Raw genomic sequence first — 19838 nt, forward strand, 5'->3', positions numbered from 1 at the left:
TAGACTTTACACTTTCTTACAAAATTACTCATACTCTGTTTTACCATAGGATCCAGCAATTGCACTCCGTGGTGTTTACCCAAATGAGTTGAAAAGTTATGTCCACACACAAACCTGCACACAAAGGTTTACAGCAGCTTTACTAAAAATTGCCAAAGCCTGGATGCAACTGACACGTCCATTAGCTGGTGAATTGATATATAAACTTTGGTACATCCAGACAATGGACTATGACTCAGCACTAAGATGAGGTAAGTATCAAGCCACGAACAGACATCGAACTCTGTGAAAGTCACCATCCTGAAAAGGCTATATATTATACGATTCCAACCATAGGACACCATAGAGAATACAAAACTATAGAGACAATTTAAAAAAAAATTGGCGGTTGCCAGGGGCTAGGGAGCAATGAGAGATGAATAGGTAGAGCACAGAGAACTCAAAGGCTAGTGAAACTATTCTGCATACTATAATGGTGGACACACATTTCAAATTTATCCAAACCCAGAGAATGAACACCACCATGCCATGAGTGAACCCCTATGACAATGGTATGTCAGTGGAGGCTCATCTGTTGTAATAATGTACCACATTAGTGGGAGGATGTCCATAGTGGAGAAGGAGGTGCATGTATGAGGACAAGGGATACATGGGTACCTTGTATTTTCCACTCAATTTTGCTGTGAACCTAAAATTAGTCTTTAAAAAAATCAAGTTTATTAAATTTATAAAAAGTAATCATGTTCTCTTCTCTCTAGAGACTCTTGCTCAAAGAAATAAATACCAAGCAACCACATAAAGGCAATAGCTCAGAGACTCAGAGACTCAAAAGGTAAAGACTGAGGACTGGATTTAAAAATTGCTTTCCTCATACATCAATAAACTGATTTCTTTCAACTTTTAAGAACTGTTCCGTGCAATTAAAATGTCTGCTCTTTAATACAGATTTACACACAGGAAATTAAAAGCTTAAACATAATTTTCAAATCCTCTAAAGTTGCTTTAAAGTCACTGAGTAAAATTCTAAAAACAGCAAAATACCTATCTTTTTAGTGAATATGGGAGAAGAACTTTAAATTTTATATGTACAAACAACCTTAATCATGCAATTTCCAAATAAGCTGAATAAAGTAAATGATCAGAATAGTCCAGAAATTCAATTATTTATTATAAAGAACAAAACAAAAAATTCATTATACATGTCTAAATTTTAATTTGCAGCTAATTTCTAACCTGAATAATGTATCAGTAAGTATTGTTCTCCAAGGATAACAAAAATCAATAATTCTTAACAAAGATAATAAAGAATAATAATTCTTAACAAGGATGAGAAAAAAGAAAAATCCCAGTGTGTACAAGATCAAATTCCTAAGACAAAATTTTTCTTTCTCTCATTCATTCACCAGATATTTACTGAACATCTACATAGTATCAAGCCCTGGAGTAAGTATTAAATGCAACAGAGAAAGGACCATCAAACCTCTGACTTCTTAGAATGTATTTCAAATGAGAAGGAAAAAAAAAAATCCTAGTTTTAAGTTAATAAACTGTTATGTTGTTTAGTTGCTAAGTTATGTCCAACTCTTTGCTATCTCATGAACTATAGTCCTCCAGGCTACTCTGTCCACAGGATTTTCCAGGCAAGAATACTGGAGTGGGTAGCCATTTCCTTTACCAGGAGATCTTCCCAACGCAGGGATCCAACCTGCATCTCCTGCTTGGCAGACAGATTCTTTACCAAAGAGCCACCTGGGAAGCCCTTAAGTTAATAAATACAAAAATAAAATAATGATAATTCTGTGCTATGAAGAAATAAGCAAGACCCTACTCGGGTCAAGGTGGTGAGGGAAAGCCCTTCTGTGAAGGGGACGTCTAAACGGCCTCCTGAGAACTGCGCAGGCACCAGACACAGCACGTGCATGTGTGAATGGACTTGCGGGCTGACCAAAGGTAATGCCTTGTTGAGGAAAAATCTCAGGGTCTTAAACTGACTGAAAACTAGTGAGACCGAAGCCCAGGAGTGAGAAGACTGTCCCACGATGTAGAAAGCAGGCGAGGTCCAGATCCTGCAGGGCCCTCGCAGGCCTTGGTGAGTAGTTTGGGTTTAGTTTTAAACTCAGTGGAAATCTATGGCAGAGTTTTAACCAAGAGAGTGACATGTTTAAATCTGCATTTGACCTCATTCTGGCAGTTGCTATCACAATGGCCCAACAAGGGACAGCAGCTTGACTACAGCTTGGTAATAACAGAGGTGCATGAGCTGTTGCTGCGGTATGGTCCCCATGTCACGTCCGACCCTCTGTGACCCCGTGAACTGCAGCTCACCAGGCTTCCCTGTCCTCCATGATGTCCGGGAGTTTGCTAAACTCATGTCCATTGGGTCAGTGATGTCATCCAACCATCTCATCCTCTGTTGTTCCCTTCTCTTGCCCTCAGTCTTTCCCAGCATCAGGATTTTTCCCAATGAGTTGGCTCTTCACATCAGGTAGCCAAAGTATTAGAGCTTCAGCTTCAGCATCAGTCATTTCAATGAATACTCAGGGTTAATTTCCTTTAGGATTGATTGGTTTGATCTCCTTGCTACCCAAGAGACTCTCAGGAGTCTTCTCCAGCACCACAGTTCAAAAGCATCAATTCTTCAGCGCTCAGCCTTCTTTAAGGTCCAACTCTCACATTTGTACATGGCTAATGGAAAAGTCATAGCTTTAATTATATGGACCTTTAAACAAATCTATAATATATATTTGCAGTTCTTTCTGAGAAGAACAGTATTCACCCATGTCCTTTGAAGATCCTTAATCATGAGAACGTTTATCATGCAACAGAATTAATACTATGAATTAATTGTATGCATGATGAAGTTCAGTAAAAAGAAAGACCTGATTTAAATCTCAGGTTGACCTTATCCTGAACAGGGGACTTTACACAAGTTACTTGACACCTACGAGTGACAGTTTATTCTTCTATACAATGGGAATGGGCTTCCCTGGTGGCTCAGATGGTAAAGAATCCACCTGCAATGCAGGAAACCTGGGTTTGATCCCTGGGTTGGGAAGATTCCCTGGAGGAGGACATGGCAACCCACTCCAGTATTCTTGCCTAGAGAATCCCTGTGGACAGAGGAGCCTGGCAGGCTACAGTACATGGGGTTGCAAAGAGTTGGAAATGACTGAGTGATCAAGCACATAATGGGAATAGTTAACACCTAAATTTAATAAAAAAGTTTTCACACTTAAATAAGAAGTTTGCCATCTGCTTATACACTGTGCCCATATACAGGTGCTCTTCAAACATTAATAATCAACTCCATCCCCTTAGTAACAGCATATGCTAAATGGACCAAGTGGAGGAGATATTTAATACTGAGGAATGCACTGCTGATGGTGGAATTTCAAGCATCAGAGTACAGTAGATATTTTGAGGCAGAAAGGCATTCCCCTAAAAGCAACTGTTTATTCCATCAACTGGGACATTAAAAAAGGCTTCATGGTATTGTAAATATTTACAAAACACTTCAGGAAAAATGAGTTATTATACATTGATGAATTTTGGTAAAAATAAAAAGGTAGTTCATAAAATCCAACTTCAATAAGAACCATTCATTTCAACTACTCTAAAGCTTACTATGGGACAATAAAATATTAAGAAACAATTTTTCTTAAACTAATAAAACTACACTTAGAGGGGGAAAGATCAGACACAATTTTCATCAGGGCACATATCAGATTAAATTCTTACAATAGCTAGGTTTAAATGAGTTATTTTAAAGTTAACACTTAAAAACTGATATCTGCTTATCTGCTAGTGAATAAATAATAGACTACAAAACGCTTTTAAGATTCGCTACCACTGACAATACACTGCTTTATTCTATGTAATGGGGCTCAAGGTAATTAGTGTCAAGGTTTATCTAATTTTGTTTTTTTCTAATTATTGAAGTTTCAATAGTAGAGACATTAAAAGTTTTTCCATATCTACCTTGACCTGTTCTTGAATATCCTAGGATTTTTATTAATTTTCATCGATTTCAAACTAAATACATATTTCCTGAAAAGCAAGGAATACACAGAGGAAAAATTAGTATGCTTTGCAGAAAAGAAAGTGTTCCCACTCAGATCAATATCATGATACAAACTCAGAAGAGTGTTTCTTCATTCACACTTGTTTCTTCATCTGTTTGTTCCATGTAACACTTCCCTACCCCCACCCTCAAGTCTATTTCCTTGGAGAAAAGAATTAAAACATGAAGGAAGGAACACGTAAGGCACATGGCTATATTGGTCAAGACAACTTATTCTAAATAATGATCAGTAGGAGAGGGAGAGCTTTGAGAGCTCAGTCAGGGCATTATGCAGACCTGTCTCCAAGGCATTTGAGAAAGTTGCTTTGTCCATGATTAACGTTCAGCTGAGATACACAGATATGGCTGAATGAGATCTGAGTGACAGGTATCTGCTCCAGCTGCTTTTGGCCCAGTATACCAGCTAGGAAATATTTTTATCCGTTCAGTTCAGTAGCTCAGTTGTGTCTGACTCTTTGCGACCCCATGGACTACTGCACGCCACGCTTCCCTGTCCATCACCAACTCCCAGAGCTTGCTCAAATTCATGTCCATCGAGTCAGTGATATCATCCAACCATCTCATCTTATGTTGTCCCCTTTTTATTGCCCAGATTATACAGTCTATTGGGCTTCCCTGTGCCTCAGATGGTAAAGAATCTGCCTGTAATGCAGGAGACCAGGGTTCGATCCCTAGATTGGGAAGATGCCTTGGAGGAGGAAATGGCAACCCACTCCAGTATTCTTTCCTGGAGAATCCCCATGGACAGAGGAGCCTAGTGGGCTATAGTCCATAGGATCACAAAGAATTGGACACAACTGAGTGACTAACACATACAGCCTATTGGCCTAGGGTTGCAGCCAGTTAACCTAGACTTTCAGAGGCTTCCACTTAAAGTTTTGTAAAGGAAGGTAGACAGAAGATACATCTTCACATATATGAATGCTATCCAGGTCCTGTCCACTGAAGTCATGCAAAGAAACTAGATTATTAGCATCGATGTATTTCTCTAATTCTTTAATAACATCAGACTATGCCTGCAGACTTCAGAGTGGCCAACTAAGCATAAATAAAACTAGAATTATGATGGAAAAACAGAACAAAACCACAAGACTGAGGTTCAAATCCTGGTCTTTAATTTCATGACCGTGGGGAAGTTACTGACATTCTTTAGTCTTACATTCATCATCTGTAAGATGGAAACCAGACCATTTGCCTCACAGAGATGTTTTAAGATTAAATGATACTCTGTATGCCACAGTATTTGTGTACCAGACATACAAGAGATCAAAAAATGCCTACTGAATTTGGATCTATGCAGTATGGGACACACGGTTTACATTTCTGGGTTCACAATTTAAAAAGAAATTAAAGCTTTAAGAGGCAGAGGCAAAGACACCTTACAAGATTCAAATGTAACCTTAATACCCCACAGCCTACAGAAAGGGAAATGATCTCAGTTGTTTAACTGGACACTTTCTAAGAAAAAAGAATTGGGGAAGAAAGTGTGTTAAAAAGGCAGAACCAAGAATTTTGGTTAAATAAAAATAAATTTCAAGTGCACATTATTAAAAATTAGAAATTAGCAAAGATATGAAATATGCAATTAGCTTCTATAATGAATAGATTACAAGGAATAGAGGTGATCACATCTCATTTGAAGATAATACAATTTCTAAAATCTGTTGTATATTGCAAATTCCCAGGAGATGTAAGAAAAGCTAGTAATCAGGAAACTGAAGTCCTTAGGAGCTCCAGCTAAGATTTCATATAGCTTAGGAAAGCAACTTTCATAATTTGGGCCTCAATTTCCTCATTTGCAAAATTAGAATGTTTGGTTTTGAGTCTATCTTGGCTATAAAAAATGACTTTGGTCTATTATGGTTTATGGATGACATATATGGCAAGAATACAGAAGGCAAGCAATGAGAAAGTATCAACAATTACTTCCAGTGAGGAGGCAGAGGAGAAACACGACAGCATTATTACAATGCAGTAAATTACTACCTTGATGTAATAAAAACATAACAAGCAATCTGAAATTTTTTAAGCAGCTTGACAAGATACTTACAACCATGAAAAAGCCTAACTATCTAGGTCACTACTTCACGGAGGCATAATCAAGTAACGATTACACATTCTAATGTATGGTAGCAAAATGCCACGCTTACCTTTTGAAGGTCATGTTTTACAGACAGCATGGGTATTTTTGACATGTTTTGCTTATGAGAAAGAATAAAAATATTTGCACTGTCGGAACAAATGGAAATCACCGCTAAGAAGAGAAGGCACTAAAAGATTTAGATTTTTGATGGGATAAGAAGTTCATGACTGACATGTCAATCATGTACTCTAGATAATGAAGAAATGCTTTCTAATCACCTGTTAATGGTTCATCATAAAAGCACTGGATATTTTCATGTAAAGATCAAGTAAAAGCATTTTTATGAAATATGACATGAAACACGGACTCAGAGCTGCCCACTTCTTCAGAGGAACCAAAATGACATATAATAAAACATGTATAAACAGTATAAAACTTAGAAGATATATATATAAGCTAAGTTCAATTTCTAACCTCATATTTTCTCACCTACAAATAAAAGCACTTAATTCTGAAAGGTTTGCCCTTAAAAGTCACTTCAAGACTAGGAACTTAGTATTTCCCATATGAAATAGCCATTTTCCAGATTATTTAATTTTTAACTTCAGGTACATGAATAATACTTTTTTGGAAAAAAACATGTAAATTCCTTACCTTACTCTCTGTCAAAGGAAACTGAAAAGTTTGTACATAAGAAAGGTTTCCTCGAAAACACTTACTTTACAATGACTAATTCAAAGACAGGCAAGATGGCTCAATGAACAAAGAATAAATCAAGGAACTGCTTACTTGATGGAGGAAATACTCGATGCCACAAGTGACATACTTGAAATCTCATTAAGAGCGAGTCACACTAATAAGCCTCAAAAAAGTTCTAACACTGAGAGTTAAGAAAGAGCACACTTCTAAAACATATACACATCCTACTGTTATACCACAGTGGAACTTAAAGTCTTGGTTAGAAAAATGTGCCTCTGAGGCAGGCACTATTTGGTCTGTTCTCTTAATTGTAAATCGCAAGCAGTAGCTGAACCATTTAATCTCGTCAATAGAGGATATGTTTCCTTTACAAGAAAATTTATAAGAATTTTCAAGTTTGTAAAATAAATATCTATTTAATGGACTCTATTGATTGTTTCAACTCTGAGTACATGCAGAAATGCCAATATGACTGGAAGAAAGAATAAAATAAAATCCCTGTGTTACCATAGTCCATGTTATTTGTTCATATTTATTCATTCAATACTATTGATTTGTATGTAATTCCTATTACATTTTATGTGACATGGAGAACTACCCGCAACATTACCTGACAAGCAACGTGCACGAGGTAGACCAGCTCTGTAGGCTCGCAGCCATTTTTTGTTACTTCATTCTGTTCTTCTGAAAGTGAAAGCTGTGTTGAGCAGAAAGGGTAAAAGAGAGGGAAAGAAAGTCATGATTAATGAACCAGAATATAATCAGCATTCAGTGATACTTGGGCCCTCACATCAATTTATTGTAACATATGCCTTATGTTAGAACTTTATTGCTTAAAGCAGATAGATAAAACGAAGAAGTCAGGATTTTTAAAGAATGTTTCTACTTGAAAAAGAATAGCTACATGAATATGCATAACAGAATCATTTTGCTGTACGCCTGAAGCTAACGTAAGATGTAAATCAACTATACTCCAATATAAAATACAACCTAAAAAAAATAAATAAATAAAAATGATCCTAAAAATTGTCTTTGTGGCATGCATCTACACAAGCACAATTGCAGAACGGCAGTAAAAAATAAAATAGTACATTCGTTCTATAGCAGGCTTTCATGTCCTTGATGTATAGCACAAATATGGAAAGAAGTTCAAGTGGGCCCCAAAAGACAGTATGACCAGTGGTCTCAGAGAGCAAAGGGTCCATTACAGGGACTGCATACTGGCTGCCCAGGGAACAGGCTGGGCCTGCAGACATGTTTTATTTCAGACTCATCATGTAGGTCTGCACACTGGATTTTATTTTATTTTTATTTGAACCACAGCTAGCATTTAGAAACTGAACGATTTCATATGAAAAAATACAAATTTCTGGCTCCTATTGAAAAATCTGAACCTCTGAACTATTGGACCCATATTCTCACATGGGCAACAACTGGCTGGAGCTGAGAAGTGACCATCCCTTTGAATGAGGCCTGTATTCTCCCAGAGACTTTGTCGCAGAAGCAATTACTGATTTATTTTTTGATATCTAGGTGGAATGTTAATTACCACTCATCATGCTACTTGCTTTGTTATTTTTTTACACTGTACTCACTTCACTCATTCACTCACACATCTGTTCCATCTAGGGATGTGAATTTGCAAACTCAGCTCCAGATACAGACAACCGTGAGTTCAAAAGTACCACTAACTGGTTATATAATGTTAACCTACCTACCTAATCTCACATCTGGAAAATGGGAATGATACAATAACACCCATTTTCAAGTCTGTGCAAATGAGATAATGCATTTAAAGTGTTCACCAAGGGTGCTCGCTTCGGCAGCACATATACTAAAATTGGAACGATACAGAGAAGATTAGCATGGCCCCTGCGCAATGATGACATGCAAATTCGTGAAGCGTTCCATGTTTTTTTCATAGCCAGGACATGGAAGCAACCTAGATGCCCATCAGCAGACGAATGGATAAAGAAGCTGTGGTACATATACACCATGGAATATTAGTCAGCCATTAAAAAGAATTCATCTGAATCAGTTATAATGAGATGGATGAAACTGGAGCCCATTTTCCAGAGTGAAGTAAGCCAGAAAGATAAAGACCATTACAGTATACTAACACATAACATATATATGGAATTTAGAAAGATGGTAATGATAACCCTATATGCAAAACAGAAAAAGAGACACAGATGTATAGAACAGACTTTTGGACTCTGTGGGAGAAGGCAAGGGTGGGATGTTTCAAGAGAACAGCATTGAAACATGTATATTATCTAGGGTGAAACAGGTCACCAGCCCAGGTTGGATGCATGAGACAAGTGCTCGGACCTGGTGCATGGGGAAGACCCAGAGGGATCGGGTGGAGAGGGAGGTGAGAGGGGGGATCGGGATGGGGAATACATGTATATCCATGGCTGATTCATGTCAATGTATGACAAAAACCACTACAATATTGTAAAGTAATTAGCCTCCAACTAATAAAAAATAAATAAATAAAATAAAATTGTCAGAAATATAAATACAATTCTCTAATGGCAATAAAATATTTTTAGTTGTATACACTAAAAAAATAAAAATAAAAAAAATAAAGTGTTCACCAAGGTGCATGGCACTCAGTAAGCACTTAACAATCATTACCTATCATTATAGTTAATATTATAAGAAAATAAAGTTGACGAGAATATATTTTCTACTTTGAAAGGAATATCACTGAAAGTATTAAAAAAAAAAAAACAAAAAACCAAACTCCTGGTATTAAGTAGAAGAAATCTGGAAGATAACAATCATTCTCACACTAGCCAAAACTAGCCAGATTAAATCCAAAATGAGTTCCTTAAAAATTGAAAAGAAACCTACACAAGCTAAGTTGCAAACAGTGACGACAAGACTTTCCTGAGATAGAAGAGATTCCTATGGATGTGCTTGGATGCCTGGCAAGGATGCTGGAGGATGAGGAACCCGCCTTAGACAGGGCAGGGAGAAACCAGCCAAACCTCAGATGACTGCCTGTGGACTGGAGTGAGGCACTAGAATTCCAAAGACCCCTGTGCGGCAGACAGTCAGACCTGGGCACCCAGCAAGTGACTCCCACAGGTGTTCAGGTATCAACAAGTAGATCAACACACCAAAGCTGGGCCAGGGGGAGCGCGGGAGAACTGAGAGAGATGAACCTGTGTGTGACGAGTGTAGAGCCTCCCCAAGCACAAGACAGCTGAGCACTGGAGATGGAGAGGGCAAGAAAGCTGAGGCCCCGGGAACATGTAGTAAGGAGAGACCGGAGGGGCATAGAAAAGCTGAGAGAAACCCCACTGGGGCAACGCTGCATGAAGAGCATAGGCAGCTCCACACTAGAATGAGGGCAAGGGGAGCCCGGAAGAGCTGGAGGGCAAAGGGAACTAGAACCAGAGGGGCTGCTCTCCCTCAGTTCAGAAAACGGCTGGCTTCACAGCGGAGCACAAACAGACCTCAACAATTTTCAATCTTCCCTGCTTACACAAACAAACAAAAACCTCCTGAACTTATACTCAGAATACCTAGAAGTAACGATGAACAAAAGCAAAGTAAAGCTGCCAAAGGCCAGGTCTATATCAGGCTTCCCAGGTGGCTCAGTGGTAAAGAACGCGCCTGCCAATGCAGGAGATGCAGGAGACTCAGGTTCGATACCTGCCTTGGGAAGATCCCCTGGAGGAGGAAATGCCAACCCACTCCAGTATTATTGCCTGGGAAATCCCATGGACACAGAAGCATGGCGGGCTACAATCCATGGGGTCACAAAGAGTTGGACACAACAGAATGACTGAACACCACATCACCACCACAAGGTCTTTATCAACCACAGATCAGCCTGACTCTGCCCACTTCAAACATGACTAACACAATCTAATACAAGAATCTAACAGAATGGAAGAAGAAGGGATAAGCCCATTTCTGGAGGCAAAAATTATTGATTTTAGTCTCTACTATCTCTTAAATAACATATTTGGCATAAAAAAATTACAAAATATACATGGAAGCAGGAAATTGTGATCCATGGTCAACAGAGGACATAACCTAAGGGACAGACACAGAAATGCCCCAGATATTGAAATAAAAAGAATTTAAATTAATTATGGTAGAAATTCTAAAATTTAGTTTGAAAAGATACTATGTAAGAAAATAAGAATACACAGAATTCTAGCAGAGACTAATCTACAAATATATTTAAAATAAAATGCTTCAAATAAAAACTATGATGTCAGATATTAATAGTAAACTGAACATAGTAGATGAAAGAATTACTGAACTTGAAAACAGATCAACAGAATGTATCCAAGCTGAGAGAGAGAGGAAAAAAAGAATGATCAACCCATCAATAACAGTATACATGAGATCTCTGAGACAAGCAACATGTACAACTGGCGTACCAGAAGGAAATGGGATTTGAATGGGGCGGAGAAGTATCTACTGAGACAAAAGCTGAGAACTTTCTAAAGCTGGTAAATGATATCAACTAACAAATTCAAGAAACAGTGAACCTCAAGTAGAATCAATTTCAAAAGTCACAACAAGGCATATCATAATCACACGTTTGAACAATGAAATAAAGACAAGAATCTTGAAAGCAGACAAAAAAAGCATGTAACTTAAAGGGGAAAATAAATAAATGACAGGTGAATTCTCACCAGAAGTAAGAGATCCCAGAAAACAAACAGAAACAACTTTAAAGTGCTGGAAGAAAAAGACTGCCAATTCTGTATCCCATGAAAATAAGCTTTAGCAATTTTAGGAATATAAACACACTTACAAATGACAACAGCTGAGAGAAGCTGCCTCTAACAGACTAGTGCAACAATAAAAGCTAATACAACTTCCTCAGATTGAAGGGAAATAGTATCACACAAAAATCCAGAACTTCAGAAAGGGATAAGCAACATCAGAAAGGGTAAATATGTAAGTAAACATACAACACCTAAATTCTCAACAGTAACAGACAGCAGAAGTTTGATACTAACTTAACAGTTCTGAGAAAAGAAAATAAATAAACCTAAGTTTTATTCAAACCTAAACATACAAGAAAAAGAGGGGGAAAAAAAGCATTTTCTGATGAATAGAAACAAATAATTCCCATCAATACATCTTCAACAGACTTCTAAAATGTGTCCTTAAAGATGAAAAAGAATTCCAGGATAAAGAAATATGGTAAAAAGCAGAAATACTGAGCAAAGAATTCAGCAAATAAGTACTGTATCAAAACAAATCTTAATGTGTAACAAAAATGGTAATTATAAGAGATAAAGAGATGAAACTATAAATCCTAAACAACACAACCATGAAAGACAAGAAAGAGTAATTCTGCTTAAATCATTCTATCTGGTGCTGCTTGACAGGAGAGTAAAGAGACTGATAAACTTTAGACTAAAAATTAGGTGTTCAAGTTAAATTTTTAATGATAACCACTAAAAGGACAGAAAAACCCTCTTCAGCTTTGAAACAATAAAGAGGTAAAAAAAATTTTTAATGTCAATACCTGTAACAGAACTATGAATAGAAGCAAAATCAACCTTCCTAAGCAAAACAGAAGCAGGAGGAAGGAAGAAGACAGAAGGAGAGAGCAGATTTCCAAATTAAGGCAAGGAGATGCGGGAAAAGCAAAACAGCATAGTCAAATGGCAGCAACAAGAGGGTGCAGTGGGCAGCTCCAAACTCCACGGAAACATGAAAAAAACAAGCAAAAACTCTCTTGTGAGAGTGAGACCCAGCTTTCTCACTGCTCTAGAAACAGCAGAAACTCATGAATCTGCTCAGGGTGAGACACACGCACACCAAAGACACGAAGATCCTGAGCTTTAACCTCTACTTCATCTTTAGCTAAGGCAGAGACAGGAGCAGCTTGGTTAAGTGTTGAATGGACACTCAACACAAAGGAAGTGTGCAAAGGCTGGAGAAGTAGATTTCTGTTTGTTTTACTTTTTATTTTTAGCTCCTGGCATTCAAGGAATTCCCTAACAAAACCCTTCTGGAGCCTGTGCTCCTTGCAGTGGAAGTGCAAAGTCCTAACCACTGGACTTCCAAGGAAGTCCCAAGTTTGTAGATTTTAAATAAATGATATAAGACACATTCAAAGAGCTTAAAGAAACTACAAAGAACTAAAGGAAAGCAGGAAAACAATGTATGAAAAAAATGAGCATGTCAATGAAAAGAAAGAAAAAAAAGGGAACCAAACACAGATTTGGGGGATGACAAAATCACCACCTAAAATGAAAACTTCACCAAAAGAGAACAGCAGCAGATTTGGGCAGGAAGAAGAATCAGGTTACCTAAAGAAAAGGTAAATAAAAATATACAGCCCAGGGAATTCCCTTGTGGCTCCAGTGGTTAGGACTCCACACTCTCATTGTCAAGGGCCCAGCTGCAATCCCTGGTTAGGGAACGAAGATTCTGCCAGTCACTCAGCGTGGTGCCTGCCACCACCCTCCCCACAAACACAGATATACAGTCCAAAGAAGAGAAAGAAACAAAGGGTTAAGGAAAATGAAAAGTACCTAAGGGACTTGGAGGACATCATAAAGAGGACCAAAACAATACATTATCGGAATTTCAGAAGGAGAAAGACATAAGGAGATTATCCGAGGAGTGATATTAGGAAGACAGAAGAATAGGAGAACACCGACTTTAGACCCCTTCACGAAAATAGGTACTAGCAACTATCTATCCAAGTTTTTAGAGTTATCACAATGGGGTACAACAAACCAAGTGAAAGATGAGTCAAAATGGGAGTAAAGTATTTACAATATACACGGACAGATTTTTTAAAATAGAATATATAATGAAAAAAATGAGATGGGTGTTTACCTACCCTAGTATCTTAAAATTTAAGTGGGGATCAGTAATTATCTGATGAATGGTTGAATAAGCAGACACAGTCTCACCGGAATACAACACTTATTTTCAAAACTGAATACATTCTCTTTGCCTGTCTAGTCTCTTCTTCCTCTTGAATTCCCAAAGTAACATAACTACTCCCCCAGCTGACCAACATAATTACCCTAGATTCCTCTATCACCTCCTCCTCTGCACACATCCTTTCTTTTAATATTCCCAGGGTCAAGATCTAACCTACACTTTTAATTCATTATTCTCTCCTATCTCCCAAAACTTGCCTCTCAACCCTGCTCCTTCTTCCCCACTCTCCACTGCTGTTTCCCTAGTTCTGGGCTTCCCTGCATCTGATCCAGACACACAGACTAGATGAATAAGTAGAGCGGTCTTCTAACTGATTTCTTTCCACTTCCTACTACACACTGCTCACGGTACCTTCTTCTCAAAATTCCTCAATACTCTGTCAGTCCCTACCAAGAAACTAATTTAAAGCCAAAGTCCAAACACCTTAGATGAGCCTTGAAGGATGGCATTTCTCCAGATTATTTTCTAAACCCTGTTTTTCCACCATCATTCTAACCCGTCCATCCCCTTTCCTTCCAGGGACCTTGGTCTGTGGTATTTTTCCTGGTCTAAATGCTCTTCACGTCTATCTGTGCATATCCAAAACCTGTTCAGTCTTCAACAAAGCCTTCCTTGAATACCACAGGAAATAACCTCTCCTACCTCTGAATCCCTATAAGAACTCCAACAATCTTACTACTTTTATTGGTATATTGCTTATTTCCCCTGAGGAAAGACTCTCTTATCTACTTCGTCAATGGCACTCACAGAGTACCTGCCACAGACAAGGCATTCAGTAAAAACCATTCTGAATGAATTGTCTGTAGTTATTAAGACTACCTCTACACAAGTCTGAACACCAGGATGTTTTATACAGTACACGAAGCACATATACCTAGAGTATACACACCATGAAAGATGAGACTACCTATAGAAACTTATGACAGGAACATGATGATTTATTTTTACTTCCTTTGACTTAATCTCAATCCTTTGCCTATAAGAAAAAGAAAACAGAACTTTCAAGTCCTGGATTTCTTACAAATCTATTTTTGGAGTTATTTTTCCTATATTCACTTTTCTATCACCATGGAAACCAAGCTGAAATTAGTGTTGTTAGGATCTTTAAAAATACAACTCTATTCAGCAGGCCTTCAACCGTTCAAAAAGTCCTTTCTCTGCATAGAGAACGGAAATCAGCGTAAAGCTGTATAAAAATATATCACCCCACCCACATAAAAACCATTCATCAAAGTTTAATCAACAGATTGCAAATCGAGCAAAGAGAGTTCTTTTCTTTTTATTCATCTTTTATAATGCTATTATGACTGCAGTTTCACTATGACATACCTGTGGAGTTTGTAAACAGTTTTCCTCACCTCTGTAGACTGTAGTAGACATGTAAACATGAAAAATAATTTCTGTTGCATGTGGTCTGCTCACACCTACAATCAACATCCTAATAGTCAACACTGAAAATGCGCCTTCAAAACTACTGAGTTGAGAACATCAAGTGGAAGAATAACTCTATATTTGACATGTAACCTATATTACTTCTTAGGTAGGTAATAAGTGAAGCAATTTCTAATTTCAGAACATAAGGCTAAAATCAATGAGACAAAATTGTAATTCAAATTTCTTAGGAGAAAGCTAGAGAACTACATGCATCTTAATAAACTTAATAGTCAATTTTTCCTTCCAGAATGGGAAAAAAACATTGTTTCCTCAGGGGAATATCAGAAGAAGGAACTGGTTTGTTAATCCTTAAACACCAGAACCATCCTCAGCTCAACAAGAGGTCTCCAGCATGAAGAATAAATGGAAGTAAGATTAAACGACAGAACAGCAGAATCACAGTCTCATCTTGTAGGTGCTCACTCCAGAATATACACTTGTAGGGAAACAAAGCTTCGTGAGTATTTTCACATTTCTATATGGTCAGAACACGTTGAACAGACAGACTTCAGCACTGAGGTTAAAGAAAGACTGAATGGGAATCCCGAATCCCAGAGCCTCTGGAGAAAGTCTTCTCTCTTCTCAAGGCCAGCTGTTCATAAAACAGACATCTTTGCTTCTTCTCCCAGAGAGGACGCATTTATTTTCCAGAGCGGAGTCCCTCCCTCCACTTCCAGAAAGGCAAATGGACAGAAGTATCAGCTATTCAATGGAAACTCCAAGTTTCAAAATTTCAGAGTCTGTCTCTTGTGATAAAAAAAACCCACTGTCTACATGTGGTATACATCTGGCTCCCGTTGCATCACATCATGGAGAACTGAGGCAAAAAGAACCAACACGAGTTAAACTATGAGGTTATAAAAGGTCTGATTACTGATGCAGAGACCTCACTTTTCTGTTACACAGAGAGAGAGAGATTAACCCTGACAAGCTGGCTTGTTAGCCTCTAAGTAGAGAAACATCTCAGACCCTTCACAGTTTCAGAGTTAATATTACTTTTGTAAGCATATTCAGTCCAACTCCTGGAAGTGAACTGCATGTGTAATGTGACTCCAACATATCTATATATCAACCAGTTTTACACACCTAACTTCTAAACTGGACAATCTCAAATGAGATACAGTCGAAATCCAGGACTTGGTTGATGGCAGCACTAATAACTCACTATGTCAACTCTTCGTTTCAAATCCTCCCCTTAAATGACAAAGATTTCCAGGCATAACAGGAGGTATTACTACAGAATATGCAGAAAAGTAGGGTTGAAATTTATGTTTTGGGTTGAGGGAGAAGACTTTCTGGTAGGGATAGAAATAGTAAAATTATCACGTCCTTTGTTTCAAACGGTTACATACAAATAATATAAACTTCTAAATATGATAATTTTTAACTGGAAACATCTACAAGCTAATCTTGAAATTGAAAGTAGTATTAAGAAGATGGGGAAATGAGCATTTCATTGATTTACTTCATTTTTATTGATGTCTGAAAGTCTCACAGATAGGCACCGAAATTTGTTGCTGGTACACGTTTCTATAAACTTCAATGGCTAATTTAGAGGAATTCTTATCAGGAAGAAAACTCAATCTGTTTCCAAAATAGTCTACTGAAACTGTTTAATATTAGACCAGTGTAGCTGAGCACTGAAGAACTGATGCTTTTGAACTGTCGTGTTGGAGAAGACTCTGCAGAGTCCCTTGGGACTGCAAGGAGATCCAACCAGTCCATCCTAAAGGAAATCAGCCTTGAATATTCATTGGAAGGACTGATGCTGAATCTGAAGCTCCAATCTTTTGGCCACCTAATGCAAAGAACCGATTCTTTAGAAAAGACCCTGACGCTGGGAAAGACTGAAGGCAGGAGGAGAAAGGGCCGACAGAGGATGAGACGGTTGGATGGCATCACCAACTCAAATGGACATGAGTTTGAGCAAGTTCTGGGAGATGGTGATGGACAGTGAAGCTCGGCATGCTACACTCCATGGGGTCACAAAGAGTCAGACACAACTGAGTGACTGAGCTGATACTGACATACTGAAACTGAAAATGTGGAATCCATATATATGATCCTCAGTGTTACTATTCTATAGCGTAAAATACAATGATGTGTTTTCTCTGGTTTCCTTTATTTTTAAACCCTAAACCTTAGAAATACATTACAATTTCAATATTCTAAGCTATAGATTTAATTCTATCTGAAAATGGAGCTAAATTTTAAGAATGACACCACAGTAGCATTTCTGAGTCCCATGCATAGCAGCTTTAGCAGAGAACCCTCAGGAGACAGGTATTAAATTCATACTTTTTCTGTGCTGTATTTGAGTTAAAATCTGAGCTCCTGCATTTGGGTTAATTTAATGTAATGCTTCATGTGAAATTGAATAAAAAGAAATATTAACTCACAGGTTCATCATTTCATGGGTAGAGGTGCCTGGCAGGTTGCAGTCTACAGGGTCACAAAGAATCAAGACAGTGACTAACACTTTCAGATACGTGAATGAGAAAAGAACGTAAACCACACACTAGATGGCGCTGTCACACCAAGCCCAGCAGAGACTAACGCCTCAACAGCGTAAAGCTGAATAAACTATCTACACGTGGCAAGAGATGCTTTTCCTGCTTACTGAAAAACAGCTTGTGAATGCGAATAAATCTTTCTTTTTTGGACAAAGGACTTGATCCACAAAGGGAAGTGCAATAAAGATAATAAATTTACAGAATTTAAAATGACATGCGGTTTTAGTTAATAAATAATCAGCTCTTTCTAGTAAGTATTGTTTATCTTGTTTTCTCAGGTTTCAATTTCTCTAAACAAAATTTGAAACTTAAATGTCAAATTCTGTAGTTTACTTAGGGAGAAAAATGTCCAAACTCAAATGCACTTATTAAAAAACAATGGCCAAAAACAAATGAAGTATCAAGAGTTATCTATAAAATTTTATTTATCTAAGGAAAAAAGTTTGCTTAGGATTTAAGTTAATCAATAATAGGGAGAGAGAAACGAAGGGAGGGAGAAGACAAAAAGTCTCAAGTTGATGAGTAAAATTCCAAGTAGGTTTCCTGATAAGATCAAGTGTTAAGAATATCTGTACACAACAACTTATACCCGCAAACATGAAGATCTACATTAAATGGACACTTTTCTAAGAAAATATAGAAGATAAAAACTGAACTAAGGAGACACTGACTAGACCTAAAAAGAAACCAATAAGCAAAACCAGACCAATAATCTAGACTAGACCGATAATCAAATTATATCGACAAACTGACATGGTACAGATTAAGCCTCCTGGGAACCAAACAGGAAAATTCTAAATTTTCAAAGAACAGGTAATTTCCATTTCTACAAATTATCTCAAGACATTTATTTTTAAAAGGTCATGGGGCAGGGAAGTTCTCTAACTCAGGTTAGTGAACAAGTACAATATACAGACCAACATCCTTAATGAACACAGATATAAAAATCATAAAACCCTGACTGAGTAAAAAAGGGAACTTATTCTTAAAATATACAGCCTGGAAGTAGGGTGTGTTCCAGGAATACAGATGTTTCAGCAACCTATTTCTATGACTAGAGTAATGATTCTAATTTTTAAAGACAGCTTCCTCCTGCTCCATATGAAAGTGGACTAAACTAAGAGCATGACATGGTACAGCCTCTTCTGCCGATGTCACTACAGGCTTTTACTTCTTCACTTGGTCACATCCCAGCTCATTTAAGTCAGAGCTCACAGTTCACCTTAGCCAGAAGGAACATCAGCTGTCATCCAGTTATTCTAGAGTATCCAGGACCCGTACTTCCTTTCCAGAATTAAGGTAAACAGGACCAAGCATAACTAATAGTCTCCACTGAGGTCAAGACTGTACAGCACCGTGAGTGCCGCACCCATTCCACCCCACACCAGTATCCTTGTACTCCTCAACAGGACGATGCCATCTTCTACCACACATTACGACTGAAGACAGTGAACTGATTCTTGAACTGGAAAGTCAGAGATAGGCTAAAGTGAAAGTCGCTCAGTCGTGTCAGACTCCTTGCGATGCCAAGGACTATACAGTCCATGGAATTCTCCAGGCCAGAATACTGGAGTGGGTAGTCCTTTCCCTTCTCCAGGGGATCTTCCCAGCCCAAGGATAGAACCCAAGTCTCCCATATTGCAGGCAGATTCTTTACCAGCTGAGCCACAAGGGAAGCCCAAGAATACTGGAGTGGGTAGCCTATTCCTTCTCCTGGGGATTTTCCCACCCAGGAATCAAATTGGGGTCTCCTGCATTGCAGGCAGATTCTTTACCAACTGAGCTGTGAAGTAAGCGCTAAGGTCTGCTAGAATTGAGCTGAAGTAGGATTTGAGCATAGCCGTGCAATCTAAAGCATTTGCTTTTGCTGTTCAGTCACTCAGTCATGTCCAACTCTCTGCAACCCCATGGACTGCAGCACGCCAGGCTTCCCTGTCCTTCACCATCTCCCGGAGTTTGTTCAAACTCATGTCCATTGAGTCGATGATGCCATCCAAGCATCTCATCCTCTGTCATCCCTTTCTCCTCCTGCCCTCAATCTTTCCCAGCATCAGGGTCTTTTCCAATGAGTCAGCTCCTCGCA

The 19838-nt window shown here is 38.2% G+C and overlaps 1 protein-coding gene and 1 non-coding gene across 4 annotated transcripts in view; one reads left to right on the forward strand and one right to left on the reverse strand.

Annotated features, from left to right (window-relative positions):
• The window catches only part of ARHGAP32 (Rho GTPase activating protein 32), a 191967-nt gene that overhangs the window by 75021 nt on the left and 97108 nt on the right, over window positions 1-19838 (reverse strand). For all 3 annotated transcript variants that reach the window (XM_070457389.1, XM_070457388.1, XM_070457390.1), the window contains one exon: window positions 7474-7560. In XM_070457389.1, coding sequence (XP_070313490.1) covers window positions 7474-7560 — 87 coding nt within the window. The remainder of the gene's footprint in view (window positions 1-7473; window positions 7561-19838) is intronic.
• Window positions 8674-8780, forward strand: LOC139031945 (U6 spliceosomal RNA). Its single transcript, XR_011484494.1, has one exon. It is a non-coding gene; the product is annotated as a U6 spliceosomal RNA (small nuclear RNA).

This window comes from Odocoileus virginianus, chromosome 28 (genome assembly GCF_023699985.2).
Source record: "Odocoileus virginianus isolate 20LAN1187 ecotype Illinois chromosome 28, Ovbor_1.2, whole genome shotgun sequence".
NCBI classification, from domain to species: Eukaryota; Metazoa; Chordata; class Mammalia; order Artiodactyla; family Cervidae; genus Odocoileus; species Odocoileus virginianus.